The 17,635-nt window shown below is 39.2% G+C and overlaps 1 protein-coding gene and 1 long non-coding RNA gene across 17 annotated transcripts in view; one reads left to right on the plus strand and one right to left on the minus strand.

Moving 5' to 3' along the window:
• HUWE1 (HECT, UBA and WWE domain containing E3 ubiquitin protein ligase 1) overlaps positions 1-17,635 on the minus strand; it is a 158,728-nt gene that overhangs the window by 39,649 nt on the left and 101,444 nt on the right. For 15 of the 16 annotated variants that reach the window (XR_004901029.1, XM_036016756.1, XM_036016762.1 and 12 more), the window contains 17 exons: positions 17,340-17,462; positions 16,449-16,686; positions 15,833-16,063; positions 14,676-14,798; positions 14,098-14,193; positions 13,266-13,535; positions 11,731-11,883; positions 9,970-10,097; positions 9,714-9,795; positions 8,858-9,034; positions 8,203-8,362; positions 7,557-7,915; positions 5,152-5,347; positions 3,854-4,021; positions 2,427-2,572; positions 1,946-2,009; positions 207-421 (listed from right to left, as the gene is read on the minus strand). Coding sequence is in view for 15 of the 16 variants with exons in the window: in XM_036016756.1 (XP_035872649.1) it covers positions 207-421; positions 1,946-2,009; positions 2,427-2,572; positions 3,854-4,021; positions 5,152-5,347; positions 7,557-7,915; positions 8,203-8,362; positions 8,858-9,034; positions 9,714-9,795; positions 9,970-10,097; positions 11,731-11,883; positions 13,266-13,535; positions 14,098-14,193; positions 14,676-14,798; positions 15,833-16,063; positions 16,449-16,686; positions 17,340-17,462 (2,929 nt within the window). In the remaining variant the exon portion in view is untranslated. The remainder of the gene's footprint in view (positions 1-206; positions 422-1,945; positions 2,010-2,426; positions 2,573-3,853; positions 4,022-5,151; positions 5,348-7,556; positions 7,916-8,202; positions 8,363-8,857; positions 9,035-9,713; positions 9,796-9,969; positions 10,098-11,730; positions 11,884-13,265; positions 13,536-14,097; positions 14,194-14,675; positions 14,799-15,832; positions 16,064-16,448; positions 16,687-17,339; positions 17,463-17,635) is intronic. The other variant, XM_036016757.1, reaches the window with a different exon arrangement.
• LOC118498543 lies at positions 1,271-17,557 on the plus strand. Its single transcript, XR_004901030.1, has 3 exons — positions 1,271-1,459; positions 2,086-2,096; positions 17,547-17,557. It is a non-coding gene; the product is annotated as an uncharacterized LOC118498543 (long non-coding RNA).

Raw genomic sequence — 17,635 nt, forward strand, 5'->3', positions numbered from 1 at the left:
AAACCAATCAACAAACTGCATTCCCTGCAGTAAGCCTGATGGCTCTACATTATGGGAAAAAGGCCTTGCTCTTTAACGTGTCTTAAGAGGCCTCTGCCTCTCTCATCATTGGGTTAACATGCACGGGTTCCCAGCAAAGCATTGAACACATAGTAGCTGTCAAGTGATGACAGATAAAATCTTTAAGCAGAAGTTGAAAATATTACCTCTTTGATCAGCTCAGACTGGCCCACAGTGTAGCTGTAGTTGGCAATCAGGGTAGCAATACCAACATAGGACCTCACCAACTCTGCCAGAAGACGAAGAATAGTGGAGGTGGGCATTAAAGGTTTGCTGCCCTTGCCTTTCTGCTTGCCTTCCTCTGAGGCCCGGTCCCCTTCTTTATCTTTCTTTCCATCTCGAGACTCCTCTGGAGTTGAAACTGTTGAGAAAGAGCCAAATACTCGTTCAATCCCACACTGGAATATTGGTGAAATCGAGCCTTGGGCAGAAAGAAAACCATTTCTCCACTTAGGCCACTGGTACAAATTGAATGCCCTCCTCATACTGCAGTGGAAGAACAGACAGGTAGGACAACCCAGGTCTCAGACATGGTCTGTGGATATAGTATATCAGGGAGCTTTGCTCACCTATTCATACATCTCTCGCCATTTCCCTTCTCTTATTTACTTATTTAGCTCAGCTAAAATGCTGATTGCTTCTGTAAAATGCTATCCTGTCTCATCCAAGCATTCTGAGATGCTATTACATCATGTGCCCATGATACCGTATGTCTCCATCCCAGTGGTTACCTTATATTATAATGGCTGCAGGTTTCCCTCAATAGGCAACATTCTTTAAGTGCAGGGAACAAATCTGATTCATTCTGGTGTCTACTGTAATCTACTACACAAAGAGCCTAATGCCTCCCTTGAATGATATTGCTATCACCTCTGCTATATACTATAGATGGGCAGTAAGTCCATCAAAGTGAGCTAATGAATATTTTACCAATCAATAGTCTTTTTGATTTATCTCCAGGAACTAGTGTGACATTAAGTACAATGTTTCCTAACTTAGGTCTCAAAGATCTTAGCCCTGGCTGGTATAGCTCAGTGGATTGAGCTCGGGCTGCGAACCAAAGGGTCCCAGGTTTGATTCCCAGTCAGGGCACATGCCTTGGTTGTGAGCCAGGTCCCTAGTGGGGGCATGCAAGAGGCAACCACACGTTAACATTTCTTTTCCTCTCTTTTTCCCTCTCTTTAAACGTAAATAATAAAATCTTAACAAAAACAGATCCCATGAAATAAAACAGTATTAGTGAACTGTTATCATTAAACAAACTGATGGGCTACAATAAAAATTAAACCGAGGGAATTAAATCTCAAGTGAAGTTGTGTGATGTATATAACTGAAAACTAGCTCTTCGTTAAGAACAGAATGGAATAATTTGTAATCAATCAGAAGTAAAGGGCTCTTGGTTTAAAAAAAAAGATCTTTATTTTCTAAGGAGAAGCAACTCTTGAAAGTTGTCATTAGAATTGCTTCCACATGACATTTCTCTAATTCTTGGTGAGAGGCCAATGGGCTTTGCTGACACTGATGGAGGCAAGAATCCACCATGTAAACCTTTTTAAAGCTGGAATACTGTCCCTGTCACCAAAACTCTATAAAGCCAGCATGAAAACCATAAAAAAAAATGTATGGGGTAGTTTAAAGAGTATAACTAAAGGATGTTACCATAGCAACCATTACAGGGTTAGTTAGGTCACATTTCCATTAACTTTAGCATACAGAAACCCTTTGTTTACAGAACACTGAGCTCAACCTTGAGAAAGTTCACTTAAACAACTAAACTTGACTATTATGCTTGTATCCCCCCCCTACTCCCTATCTAGGACACACAGTTTTTATCAAGTAGTCCTCAAGAAATTAGAACAAAAGAGGGAGAAAAGCAAACCATTACCTTCTTGGGATGCCCCGGGTGTGGATGTCTCAGTGGAGGCACCATCTGCAGCAAAGACCTGACTCTATGGAAGAAGAAAACACCTGAACTATTATTAATTTCAAAGACGGTTGTCCCCAAACAGTAAGACTCCTTCCCAGGGTAACTGGTTGTGAATGCTACATATTGTCTTTGGTTGATCTTTTAACCACCTTCCCCCAGTCTCCCATATACTACGATCTGTGTGAAGTCATCATTAATAAGTAGTGACAGGGAGATTGGGGGAAGATAATGAAAAATGAATTAAGGAACCATTTCCAACCCAAGGACAGAAAACACAATCCCAGGAACAGCCTCATTTCACCTTAATTTTTAGGCAACATATAATGTGCAGATACATCAAAATTAACACCTTTGAAATTTCCCTGGCATAACCCTAAAGACTGAGAACACATAAGTACTGGAAAGAGAGAAGGAAGATAGGAGGTTGGAATTGACTTACATTAATGGCAAAACCTGACTGTGTATCAAAGTCACTGCTCTGACGAGTAAGTGACCGGTACTGCTGGTACACATCATCGCCCATGTCTTGTAGGAGCTGGCCAACCTCTTGAGTCATACCCCCAGCTTTAGGATCAGATTTTTCTGCTAGAAAAATGAAACAAAACTCTTCTATAACTGTGCTATGTTAGTGCCTATTTGGCAGCTTGGACAATTTCACTTCAAGTTACTATAACTGTTTCCATAGTTCTATTGCTAGGCTTTCACTCAAGAATGAGGAGAAATGTAGCATAGTTAAGTTCTCACTTAATGTTGTTGATAGGTTCTGTGACTTTAAGCAAATATGATGTTAATGAAATCAATTTTATCACAGGCTAACTGATATAAACAAGAGTAAAATTCCTAAGGCATCTCATCAACCTTATAACTAAATGACTTTATTAAAGGACCTGCTGTGTAACCAAGCATGGTTGAAAGCCTCATTCTATCACTAACCAGTTTTGTGACCAGAGGCAATTTACTTAGTCTTCTCACTTTCCTTGGCTGTCACTACACAAAGCTTAAATGAACACACCTGGTATTATGTCTAGTATAGTGGGAAGGTCAGCAAGTGGTTGCTATAGCTAAATTATTTTTTTTGTGGGGGGATATAGAAGGTTGGCTAAAGATTCTGTCGTCGTAGAAGCTAAGGGCTCTGCATCAGAATGCTGTATGGATAAAAATACCGAAGTAAAAGACTCACATTTTCTTGACTTACTAAAGGGAGTATTCATCAATTTTTGGCAATCCTGTGATACCTATCAAATGAGGATATCCTGAATAAAACCCAGAAGGATTTTACTGGAATGGAACCATGGGTTCCAACCAATTCATTCGTGAATCTCCCAGTATTTACATGCAGCATCTTAACTAGGAATAAAGATAGACTGAGATGGTGATCTCAAAGGTCAAGAAGAAGCCTAGCTACATCTTCTAATATTGTTCCCAGCTCTTTGGGTAATAAAGATGTTTTGTTTCTGAGAGTGAAAATATAAGAGACTTCCTGGTATTTTATTTTCAACCTGCTAACGAGATGCTATTATCTCCTTTATAATCATTGTTTATTTTTCGTACTGGATAGGATGTATTCTCATATGTCAGAACTCTGGCAATCTCATTTTTATCATTCAAGACTTCTTTCAGAAAACACTTACTATAAGAAACTTCCCTACAGGCCCAACCTCCACCAGGTCTGGTGTCTTGCTCTAGGACTTGCCACTACTTTGTGGCATCTGTCATACTATATTACTATTAGCTTCTTTAAAGAAGGGCACTGTGTGGCTTACTATTCTTGATTCCCAGAGCATGGGCACATAGTGAGTTGCTCATGCGTTGGTTGAAATGATCCAGGCAAAGTGTCCAGCCTCCTGTGGTAGGCTAGCTACATACCTTCTTCTGGAGCATGGTATGCAGCCAGGGCATTCAGCATGTCGTAGATCACTTCCTTGATAGTATCAGGAATGACAGGCAGAGGTGAGGGTTTCAAAGGGGTTGTTTTCACCAGCTGTACAGCATTAGGGCCTTTAATTCTAAGATTCTCAAATTCATCATCTGAAGCTAAGCCAAAATTAGACACAAAAATTAGTCAATAGTGAACTGATACCTACACTTGGTTACTGACAGAGACTTAGAAGGGGGCTTACACAATATACAAGCTTGAGACACTGTATATTGTTCCAAGGGCAATTTCTGATGCTCAAGTACTCCATCAGAAATCTGAGTTTTACCTTGCCCAAATCCCACAGGATTTAATATAGCTGTACCCAATGGTAAAAAGAGTATAGGCTTTTGTAGTTGGGGAGATTTTGTTTTAAAATCCAGTATTACAGGATTGTGGCCAAATTACTGCCAACAAAGCTCAAAGTTCTCATTCTTGAAATATGAGGATTAAATGAGATCATACATGCCCAGCACAGGGTCAGGCACACTGAAGTTCTCAAAATAATTAGCGCCCTTCAACTTAAATCACTATCTGTCTACCTCTAAATATGTCTACCTACACCTAACATCAAGGATATTTTTCTATGTAACCACAATACCATCTCAACACCTCCCAAATTTAACACAGATACAATTATATTATATAATAATAGTCAGTATTAAAATTGCTCCAAATTTCCTTTATTTGGATCCAAAAATCCCATCAAGTCTGTTGGTTGTTATCTCTCTCTAGCCTCCTCCTATCTAGGAGATTCTTGCTTTTTTCCCCTTCATACTATACTAACGTTTTTGAAGAATCTCGGCTACTTTTCTTACAAAATGTCTCACAATTTATTTATCCTCACTATTTCCTCATAATTAAATACAGGCCAACACTTTTGGCAAACATATACCTATACTGTATACTTCATACTGTATCATGAGTCATTTGTCTATTTGTTCCTCTATTATCATTCAATCTCTAACCTTTCTACTGTATATAAGCCCTGCTGCCACACTGACTGAGTTCTTGGAAAGCGAGGACTAGAGTGGACGATCCTTGGTATCTCCCACAGGGATTAACAAAGGGAAGGACTGTAGAAGCTACTGAAGTACCTCTGAACTGACCCACATGATTAACCAGCCAATGTCTCAATATTTGCCTAAGCAGGCCTTCCAAGTTATAGCTCCCTTCACAGAATCTGTCTGGAGTTATACTAGGCCACAGACTTCAATGTCTCAAAATGACAGGAGAAAGGGAACCTTACCAGTTCCTGAGCCTCGAGGGGCTGGGAGGGCAATGCGGATACAGCAGTTGGCCACTTCTGTGAAAATGTCTGGATTGCGGCACGCAGCTGGCCCAAGGACACGAAGGATGTAGTTGATCTCCCGAGAGCCGAGACTGCCAGACACAACACCAGAAGTAGTGCTACCAGCTCCGCTTGTAGCTGCTGAGCGAACAACCTGGTAAAGAAAGGGAGAAACACTGCTGATTAACGACTACTTTCTAAAAATACAATTATACTCAAGGAAGAGTTTCCAAGAGTTAAAATACCAACCAAGCTCTTCCTCAAGACAGTGGATGGCAGCTTTAGATTTCTGGGAGAAAGATAAACTTGGTCTTTCAAGTCCCATCCCTTTCCAATTAAAAAATGTGGTTTATAAAAAAGCTATAGCACTAAGCATATCCCAAAATGATCAATTATTAGACCAGATGGCATATGATCTTTAGAGAAATTGGGAAATGTATTCAGACCATTGATCATTCCAGCTCCTAATCTCCCCAAATGCTGTCCTAGTTTTAAACCAGAATGGTTCAAACTCTAAAAAATATGTAATATTGATATCCACTCAATGTAGAAGAACAAAATTAAACATTTTATTTATGCCTCAAAGCCAATAATCAGTTTCAGATAATGATAGCCACAGGAGACATCAAACTATTTATGGATTGTTTGCCTTGATACCACAGGGCTTAGATATCCATTTGGGTTTTGCTCTTCTCACAAAATAATCATGGAAAATACAGGAAAGTGTAAACAAAACAACTTCACTGCATTTTCCATTATCTATTCCTTCATGAACTCTGTTCACAAAAATAAACATCTGTTGGAATCTTAATGCTTTTACCAAACCAGCCATGCCCTTTAGCTTGGCATATTAATCCCTATATCTTGCCTGTCAGGCTGCAATTATAAAATGACTCTCCAACCCGGCTTGGTAGCTCAGTTGGTTAGAGCATCATCTCAATATGCCAAGGTTGCAGGTTCAATTCTTGGTCAGGGCACATACCAATAAATGCATAAATAAGTGAGGGGAAAAACTGGTGTTTCTCTCTCCCCCTAAAATCAACTTAAAAACACACAAAACTCTCACTTTTTAAATACAGGAAAGTGTAATTTTACTATAAAAATGTGCCATAATTTATTTATCCAGACCTCTCCCGGACATTAGATCTCTAGTTTCTTGATATTACAAGCAATTCTACATCGAACATTCTTGTATATGTACCTTGGCATACTTGACTTTAGTTATAAATTCTTAGCCATAGAATTTCTAGGTCAAAGGATATCTTAAACTGACAGTACCAAATTGCCCTCCAATGTGGCTGCACCAATTTCCACTCCTACCAAAAGTAAGAGTATGCCTGGTTCTCCACACCCGTACCTGCAATGGATATTATCAAGCATTTACATTTTGCCAAGTTGGTATGTTAAAATTGCCACTGACCTTCTTTTGTTCCCAACACCCCCAAGTATAATTTCCTTTAACCTCAGAGTTTTCTCTCATCCAACAAGAACTTGTATTTCCCCCAGCACTTTCAAAGTTGTATATATGAAGTGGTACCAGCTTTCTGGCAAACAAGTTAAAAAATATAACTTTTGATTCAATTTCTACCAAGCTCTCAGAGAAATAATCTTAAATGTGACAAAGCTATGTGCAAAAATGCATATTGTAGCATTTATTTATACGTGTGGGAAACAACGTTCCAAGAGAGGAAAATAGAAGTCTAGTAACATTCACATGACTGTTGACAAACAATTAGCAGGAGGAAGCCTTACTAGTAAGATGTTTGCTCCCCACCCCTCCATTTATGTCTTAATGATGTTATAAATGTTATTTTTTCTAATTACTTTGACATTCTTCCACTGCTTAATATTAAGTTCCTAAAAGAAACATGTAAGCCTCAATTTTCTGATCTGCACAATGGGTATTTTTGGTAAAGAGCTTACCAGTGTCTGGCAATCATAAACATTCCAAACACTTTACTCCAATGTTTGGAAAATGGCTCTTAGATGAACACATGAGAAGTACTCCTACACGGGGATGATCTTTAAGACACAAACTTGGTGGAAGGTATTCTAAATTCCTTATTAACAGTTTTTGGTTCATGAAACCTATATTGCCAGAGAGAACTTAGTAGATAAGGGCTATTACTATAATAAATTTAAGGGTAGAAAATCCATTTTGTTGTTCTTTTTTCATGTCATTCACTGCAATTATCTATCATATCTAAGCAAGCACCTAAGTATACACTGGGAAATTTTGCTGTGATAATAGTCTACATATCTGGCTATAGACTCTAAGAAGAACCAAGTCTATCTGTTCTGAGACCAAGGACAACAAAGGTATGATATAAAGCTAAATCAGCATTGCACACCAAAAGACTCACCTTTTCCATGGTGTGACGGAGGGTGCAGGGGTCCTCAATAATGTGTCTCAAGAGAAGGGTGACCAGGGGAGTAAACCCATTGAAGCCTGAGCTCTGGGTCAAATTCAAGATCATGCGGGTACTCTTCAGCTCTGCAAACATCATGGCATATTTGTGGTCTCGGGTGAGCCTCAGACAGAGGCGAAGGGTGGCATGCAAAGTGTCTGGGTCCACAGGGACTCCTAGCATGCTCACACAGGCCCGGATTAAAACAGTCACCATATCCTCTGTCAGGCCCTGGATCAAGATGTCCCCCATTTTTGTTTCTTCCAGGCTTGTCTCCTTTTCAGTATTTGTGTTCTCTGTGGCCAATGGTGTATCTACATATAGGAAAGTAAGAGTTTAGACAGTTTAATTTGATGTTTCTGCTCACACCTCTCCTTTCTAAGTAACCAATCAAGCACTTGGGCCCTGTGAAGAGAAACATTCCAAATGCCAATTCTAAGACCAGATGAAAACACATACAAAAAGGAGGACTATATATCTTTAAGTCACCAAGCAATCTGAATGATAAGAAATGACAATGAAATCGGCGAGAACTTAAGCCATAGAGGCACACTAGTTTCATGTAAAACATGCCTTGAAAGATTCAAAACTATGCCCATACCATTGCCTTTATTTTCTTTACGCTTGATATCCATTTCTTTGCTTTCTTCTAGTGTTTTCTCTAGTTCCTGTCCATTGCTGTTTTTAGAGTTTTTATTCAGCCGTGGGACCCTCAGGAGAGTTAGCATCACAGGGCGCCTGTTCCCTGTTTCTTCATTAACCTAGTAATTCAAGCAGAGTGAAATATCTCTATCAAAAAAGGAAAAAAAGCAACTATTGTAGGGGGGGAGGTATTAGAACTCCCAGGCAAACTGCTTAAGTAGTAAGGAGCCCTGACAATTTATACCATCCCTATCTTTTACTGAGAGAAAGCGTGAAGGCTCCCAGGAAGGAAAGAGGCATACACACAGCCTAAAATGAATTGTAAACTTGTCGACAGAGCAGACGCCACCCCTAACCATTCCCGAATCCTTGACAAAATAATTAAAATCATTCCCAGGCGGGACACTATCAAATTGCCACAGATCCATGGTCTACCCAATGACTGCGGTAAGACTCAGTTCTCTGAAAACTATACCCAATTTTGTAGTGGTATGTTAATAGTGCTCCTTATAACACATGTCAGGACTGCTGGTTCAGGAAGCAGGAAACCAAAAGGTACACCTAGCTCCCTCCCCTCTTTTTAATAAAGTTTACAGCATTGAATGTGCATGTACCTGAACCATTGTAGTGAATTGGACAGTATATCTTCTTCGGCCTGCAGTGAAACGAACACTTGTCTCTCCAGACTTCCAGGCAGAATCAATAGTGCTGTTGTTGCTTGCACTGTAACTACACCAACGCCCAGAGCGGTCATCAAACCAGCGCCAGTTGTTGTTGTTGGACTGTAAGTACTAGATATAACAGCACAAAATTTCTTTATATTTTCTACAAGGTTGGTTGTAAGAATAAATAATAACTTCATCAGTGTTCAATGCTAAACTTAATCCAGGAGAAAGAAATACACTGATCCTTTGGTATATTTTGAGAACCAAGAGAGGTATTTTTGTATACATTAACCCTCCTATTCTTAGCCTCTTCATAGGCACAAAACCCTCTATACCCTTGTCCTGTGATTCCTCTGCTTTCCTTTTGTTTCCCACTGTTTTCCACAAAAGGGGAACATTACTTTAGCTGTACTAAAACAAAATTTCTGTTTCAGAAAGGTACTTTCTCTGTTTTTGAGAAGATACTGAGATAACTGACCTATGTAATCTTCATATAAGGAGCATTTCCTTTTGGAGAAATTGCTGTACGCTCAGTCTTTTACATAACAGGAGAGCCACTCCTCCTCTGGACCCTTCCTGAACTTTTACTCCCAGGCTAAGTTCTTGGGCCCCTTAGCAAGATGCCCCATAAAAAATAATTCTAACACCTTATTCAGAAGAGAACTCTAGCTATCAATATCCCTCAGGAGATTTATTCCTTGATCAGAGAGCTTTACATTCTTTACCACTGTCTTGTACTCTCTGCTGACCTGCTCTTGTGGAAGAAGTTAAGCAGTTGTGCCAATCACATATGCTTATTATGTACCTTAGTCATTTGGGCTCTCCTTTTTGAGGAGATGGCTGTCTTTTCATAGAAATCAATCAGGAGCAACACTGGGGTGATCCACCTACAAATGGAGAAATGATTTACTCTGAGCAAGCCAGAAACCCATATACAACATGGGAAAGTTTTCTTGACTTCATCAGACACCTCACAATTTTCAAATCACAAAAGGTACCCAAGATCTGTCCCATATATGCCCCCAAAAAACAGAAGTTAAAGGAGATACAGGGCCACTCACTTTGGAGTCTGGACCTCCTTTTGCTCCTTGGCGGCCTGTAGGCAGGGCTGAACCACTTCCAAGAGTTTGATTAGGACATTAAGGATGCCACTCGATTCAACCACCCAAGCACAAGGCAGCTTCAACTCCTGATTGATTAATCAAAGGAAAAAAGAAAACAAACACCAACTTCTAATCAGTAATCACAGGGGTGAACACAGAATTAAATTCAAATTCCACCTCTACATGTGCCAGCTGTGTGATGAGATGAGTTACTCTAATTCTCTAGGCCTTTGTTTCCTCACAGATCAAAGGAAATAATTATTTCTACCTCCAGGGTAATTGTGATGATTAAATGACACTGTATATTCAAAGTGCCCAACACATGCCTGGCACATTAGTATGTACTTAATATGGAAACTCTTATTAATATCATTAAAGATGATCATCTAGGGTATAAAGAATTAACTATGTTGAAGTTGAAAAGCTTCTGATTGGCAGAGAACCTTTAAAATCTTTCAAGGAAGATGGAATAATTAAACACAGCAACCCAGTAAAAGGTTCCCCCTAGAGGAGCTACACTAAAGTGTTACTTAGAACAGGAAACCACTGGAAGTAATTTAAGTGTCCAACAATGGGAAATCTCTTAAATAAACTAGGGGATGTCCAAAAGATAGAACAATATATACATTACATGGAAAAATATTAATAATGTAATACAGAGAGAAAAATACAACACTTTTAAAATAGTCCGATCCCATTTTTTTTAAATACATAGAAAAAGGACTAGAAGAAAATACTGGACCATTACTTGTGATTTTTCTCTTTATATTATAATGTTATGAGCACTGCCCCCCCCTCCCCCGACGGCATTCTGTACTTTGCGACCTATTTACAAATGCTATATATAACAGGAACCACGTTAAGGGAAAGCGGCAACACTACAGACATATAGTTTGACACATATATCGAACCCTTCTCCCAAGTTGCTGTTAAGGGTTTACTCCAGTTAAGTTCAGGCGTTACCATTAAACATGATGACAAACAGTCATTTAATCAAAATCAATTGCCCATTAATTCCTATGTTGGTTGGAACAAAACACATCCTGACCAAATTACTCTTTACTCTGAATCTGCTGACTGACCAGGTTCAAAGATGAGTCAGATTCCATCTAATCCCTATTACCCAATTCTCACCAGCTACCCCAACTCTAGGTGCCACTTAGAGGTTTCCTCAGGGAGACCAGAAGTATTCCACAACAGAACTACAATGCCTCTTTTAATGACTAGCCCCCAATCCTCTGAGACGCAATTCAATTAGCACTTGTTCTGAGAAGCCTGTTTCTCATCCAGAAGCAACGTATACATGCCCCTCCCCAAAGTCATCATTTATACCAGAGGCGTCAAACTTATTTTCACTAGGGCCCACATCAGCCTCGAGGTTGCCTTCAAAGGGCTAAATGTAATTTTGATTCCCTAACAGTTAAGGAGTAGTTACATTTATACACAATCCTAAAATTATTTTGGCCCTTTGAAGGAAACCGTGAGACTGATGTGGGCCCAGTAAAAATGAGTTTGATACCCCTGGTTTATACCATTCATGCATAGAATGCTGTATTTTGCACTTGATTATGTGCATTATAGCTTATTAGAAACTGCAGGCTCATGAAATGCAGAGACCATGCCTTACACTTACTTCTACTTTCTTCAATGTCTCAAATAATAGGTGTTCAATAATTCTCTGATGAATGAATCGGAGAGATGAAAAGGTCTAAATTTTACCTCAAAAAGCAGTGTTAAAAGCAAGATTCTAGTAGCCAAATTGGATGCCTGGGGCAGGGTGGCCATCTGACTGATCCACTCTGACACAGTTTTTGTGTCGCTTGTTGTCAGAGGAAGAGCAGCTTTGATTAATACATCAGCAGCTTCCCACACCTAGAAAAATGGAGAGGACAAGTCAGATAACTGCAGACAGAATATAAGGTTTGTCAAAAACATTGCCAACTTTGTAATACTCCATCCTCAACACATCTGCCAAAGGTGGGTGGGAAAGTAATATATATTTACTATTGAGATTTAATGTCCGTATTAAAAGAAAATGTATGCTACCATAGGACAATCTCTAGAGATTGTTTTCTTAAACTAGATTACAAGAAGCTTAAATTCTAAGGTAAAGGAAACAAACATTTAAAAAATTTCTGACACACAAAGATTCTACCAAGTTATACTTCCATCAGCGATTTCTTACTATATGCTTGCCCCAGAATTAAAAACAAAAATCTAGAATGTTAGAAATCTTGGTTTTGCTTTAGTTTGCCTGTTAATTTTCTTGTAATGAATTTTATATAATTGCTCTTTTTCTATTAAGGTTTTAGCTTTCTTAAAATTATTTCTATATACTTTTAATACAGATTAAAGGAAACTAAAGCTTTGTCATAGCTTGTGAAAAAAAATGGCTTATCTAGTTTGTCTTACTTTTATGATGTTTCCATACACTAAAGTTATGATTTTGTGTATCACTTTTTCATTTCGTTCTCTGCTTCTTAACTTTAATATGAGTACATGAATGACAAGAAATAGTAAAGAACATACAACCAAAATATGAACTGGCTATCTGTGTGGGGATTTACAGAATTTATTTCTTATCCTACTTCTACAACTAGATACATTAATTTCATAATGAGGAAAAACAATGCTTAAAAAAGATAGCCATGGCTAGTGTGACTCAGTGGATTGAGTGGTGACCTGTGAATCAAAGGGTCACCAAAGGGTCCATGGTTGATTCCCAGACAGGGCACATGCCTGGGTCGTGGGCCAGGTCCCTGGTGGGTGGTGCGCGAGAAGCAACCACACATTGAGGTCCCCCCTCCTTTCCCTGTTCTCTAAAAACAAGTAAAAATAAATGTACAGAAAAAAGATAAACACCAGGTTACAACTATTCATCAGGATGAGGACTCATTTGTCAAAATAACTGTTGCCTAAGGGGAGAAAAAAACATGTATTCACTCTTAGTTCAGGGGGCCTAACTTGGCTCAGGAGAAGGCACATTTTAAACATTTAAGATGATTCTAAGAAGAAATGCCCAGAAGTAGAGAGCTTTCTTTTTCCTTTCAAAGACATTTTTGTGAAGTAGTTAGCTTACTTTTTGCAGGAACACTCTTAAAAAAGAGCTAGATGATCAGATCTAAAGAATTCAAAGAGAGAATACATCCAGATTGTATAAATTATAAAAATATTTTAAAAAGAAATTAGGTTTTGATAGATGGTAAGGAAAACCACTTTATATGCGCCCCTCTTTTGACCCCTGGAGAGCTTACCTGATTGACTACTTGCTTCAGAATCATGTCTCGATAGTCTGCTCCATTACGTTTTATTGCAGTCATAATCAGATCACACACCCGGTAAACTGTGTCCGGCAGCTCATCAAGAAGGTGGAAGCAACCTGGCAACATGGTATCCGTGAAAGTGTGTAGCTCATCTTGCTCCAATGGATCAGCATCCTGGAACTTCTCTAGACATTTAGCCTCTTCCTCTTCCTGCTTTTCCCGAGCTTTCCGTTCCTCCTCCTCCTTCCGGCAAGCAACTTCCTGGAGGCAGGGAAGAAAGAGTGATAGCACATGGAAAAGTCGCAGGAAGAAAGATGAGGAAGGCTCTAAGAATGCATTTGCCCTATCATATGAATACCCTCTACCTTCTCCTCAAACGGGTAATACATTCATTAGAGTGTGTCAGTGAGTATGAAGGCAGCCACAAAGGCTAAGGCAAGACAAAGAAAAGCAGAGGAGAAGGACACCTCTAACCTCCAAAGCACTGCCAACTTATTCACAGTATCCTACATTACATCCTACAAAATGATTTGCAGACATTGTCCTGCATTCTCTGCCAGTATAGCAAACAGAGCAACTGTTACCTAAAAACAGATAGCCAAGTTTGGCCTAATGTGTACTAAGTACATTTTGGGCCTCCTATTTGACAATAAAGTGCAAAGCCTCAAATAGATCAGTGATGGCAAGGTTGAGAAAAATGAGTACTCCCATGTCTGTCTTTAGATTTTAATTCTATTAATTACTTTGCAGTAGTAGCCGACTACTCATAGAAATACTAAGATTAATGTGTCAGACCCTTTTGGATGCCCTATGTTCTAGTTACCTCAGGTGACTCTGCCCTTTGATCCATTGGGATATCCTGCCCCAGAGACATGGCAATAGCTCTCATCATCTGGTCCTCTTCAGACATACTCAGATCCTACAGAGTAACAACAGAAAATCCAGCAATATACATACCCCAACTGATGAGGAATCAGACACTCTGTGCTCAAGCTTTAGAGAAGGGGCTCTGAATCCTGCTCTCTAGAATTAAACCCAACTAGGCTTACCTGGTCACTGTGAGAACAGAGAGAAAAAAATCACAATGAAATTAAGTGCTGGAAGGGGGCTTTAATGTGACTACCTTTTCTGCATCTAAGAAGAGTCTCTTCTATGGCTTTCTGACTGTGGATAATTTAAGAGTTTTTCTGCAAATGAGGTCCAGTAATTTGCATGGCTGGGAGATATGAAACTTTTGCTCATTACATTCTAGAGCTAGAAGAGTTATCATGAAAAGAAAACAGTGGTACAAAGGTGTCTGAAAATGAGAAGGGATGACCAGTGACAGAAGCATGAGAGGAGAAAAGCATGTCAGCAGCCCAACCAATGTCCTAGAAGTTTAGAGTCCCTGAGCCAACTTACCCGAACAACTCCTCCCATGATCGGGGGAGGGTGAGTGAGAAGGTACTCTGTGGCCTGCTCCATGGTGCTGGTGTTCAACAGGGCCTCCATGGCATGTTCCCTTGTGAAGCCCATGTCCATGAGCTATAAGAATAATGCAGGATCTCAGAATCACAGTAAAAAAGAAGCCCAAATGTATTTTTAAAAGAAAAGAACCCTTTCAAGATGGAAGTAAGTTTTTCTAACTTCATATGAACTGAGAACATTTATAAGTTAAGACCAATAATGTGAATAGACCTATTTGGTGCTTCCGTAGAGTTTGAACATTAGAGCCACACGCAACGAGGCAGATGATTCTCAGTTCCACTCTCTAAGAAAATGGGGTTTGATGGTTATTAGTCATTAACAAGATTATCCTAGCTTGAAAATCACACATAAGAAAAAACTGGTTCCACTTTTCTGAAAATCAAACTGGCAACAGAACAAGAGCCTGAAAAAATAAGTTTCTACCAATAGTAAATAATCATAAAATGTACAGAAAGGTTTGTACAAAAAACTATATACCACAGCTTTACAACATCAAATAACCAAATTAATATCTAACAATAAAAGAATGACTGAGACGTTAAAAAAACACATTTTCTTAATGACAGCACTACAATTCTACATATTACATGTTAACTATGTAAGAATTGGGCATAGGATTAAGTAATAAAAAGAACAAAATAATTATCTTGTGTGGTGACATTATGAATTCCTTTTAAAATATTTCGCTGTATTTCTAAATTTTCTTAAAGTGAGCATTTATTACTGTTACAATAAAAATGTAGCATGTACATATAGAAGACATATTTGAACAGGACACTGGACATAAAGAGAACACACAAATTCCCAGAGGAATATGGTAAACACTCTTTCAAGGTTGAAATGTCAGGTTTTTAAGTGCTTCTCCCCCCAACCTTCTACTCCCCACAGCTTCTAGCTTATAATTTCCAAAATGTGGTTTATGTGTTTGCTTAAAGATGAAAAAATAAACACTAAGGGAAAGAGCAAATTTAAATCTATCTCCTGGGTAATAGGACCAGGCACTTAGCGACATGTAAACTTAGAAAATACACAAGCATTGCACTCTATCAGGTGCAAACTCTGGGCCCTGGAGTATCAGGCCAGCATTCTACCTGTTGCAGTTGTTGCTGGTTGACTTGAGGATCTCGGCGGGAGCCACCTTCCTCTTGCCCTGTATCCTCTTCTCCTCTAGACCCCTCCTTCTCTTTGCTCAGTCTCTCTCGAATTACAGGCTCTCCTCGAAGGATGTGGCAGAGGATGGCAAGCATGGACTCAGCCATTCGCCCACCATACACTTTCAGGGGTTTCCGGTTCCACAGGTTCTTGATGCAAGTAAACGCTGCCTATACATCATTTGAAAAGACGTGTGAAAATCATTTTGTCTCAATTCAAAGTCCTGTGAGGAATAAGCCAAAGACCTATGGGGATAGTCCTTCCACAACCAGTTCCTGCCAACAAAATCCTAGATCAGTACTGAGGGGGCCCAGGAAGCACAAAAAGGGCATTTACTCCAACCTGGAAGTACCAATCTGAAATTTAGAGTTCAAGCGTGTACACCACAGAAAATTTACAAATGATTTCTATATCCATCTGAAATGCAGCCCTATCTGGGAGTAGAATCCAATTGTTTTCCAATAATCAAGTTATTTCATTAAGGAGGACAAAACAGTGGGAACTACCTAATCAGCATGAGAAATTCCCCTTGGTTTTAGAATGCTGAATACTCACTTTCTGAGTTACCACAAGGAAACGAAGGGCACTGAATTGTGGAAAATTCTGGACACTTCCAGGCAATTTGGCAGGCAGTGAATGTGGAGATTCAAGCACCGTGGTAGGATTCACCATCTTTTCCACCAGCATAAGCCAGGCATCTAGGAATTCTCCTGTACCATCAGGTAAGTCTGAATGTTCTAATCCTTCAGCAACAGGAACTTTGCCACCCATAGAGAGAGCCCAATTGAAAGTTCTAAATTCAAATAAGAGAAAGTATGGAGAGAGAACATTAGTATTTTAGATGGGGTGGTGGCAGAAAAGACATTTCATAGGCTCCCAGTCTTTATATTGGCACTACATCTCCCTCCTCTTAGAGCTACTGCTTCCATCTATCCAACTATTTATTAGCTTTAACTTTTTTGGTCCTCAGTGTAGCTTTTTTGAGATATTATTGACATATAACGTATGTAACTTAAGATGTACAATGTCACAGATACACATATATACTGCAAAATGATTACCTTTTCTAGGATTACATTTTAAAGCCAAAACAAACAAAAATGTGAAATTTAGCTTAAAATTCTGACTAAGAGATGCAAAAATTATCATATTCAGAAAAACAGAAAAGAACAAGCCTACTAGAAAAATATGTACCAGGCACTGGAAACCAAATGAGGGAAAGTAGAGACCCCTGCAAACACCTCTAAGAAAGGCTGAATCCCACACCCTCCAAGGAAAATGGAGATAAATGTGGCTAGTGCCCAGAATGTGGAAGGGTACAATCAATGGGTCTCCATGTATCTAACTGTCACAGGATAGGTGACTTAGAAAGTTGTAGGCTGCTAAGGCACACAGAGAAGACCAAACTCCAAGAAATGCTTCTCGGTGAAGCAACTTGATCCTTACTCAAAAAGAGCATTGTGGCCTCCAGAGCAGAGAAATTTCTGCAGCATAAGATGGTAGGGATACTTCCTCTCATCAAACAGCATTGGGGATGTAAAACCAACTGAACAGATGAAGAATGTTAGCCTGAAAGAGGGAAAAAGAAAAATAAAATTAACATTTTCTGAGGCAGACACAGAAACAATGGAAAATCTGTGTGGAAGCTAAGAGTAAAATTTAAACATTGCACTGAAATGACCGACTGGAATGCAGGTGGGTGATTCGACTGCTTATTAAAATTTCTAAAGTTCCTAAGTAGG

This window comes from Phyllostomus discolor, chromosome X (assembly GCF_004126475.2).
Source record: "Phyllostomus discolor isolate MPI-MPIP mPhyDis1 chromosome X, mPhyDis1.pri.v3, whole genome shotgun sequence".
Lineage (NCBI taxonomy): Eukaryota > Metazoa > Chordata > Mammalia > Chiroptera > Phyllostomidae > Phyllostomus > Phyllostomus discolor.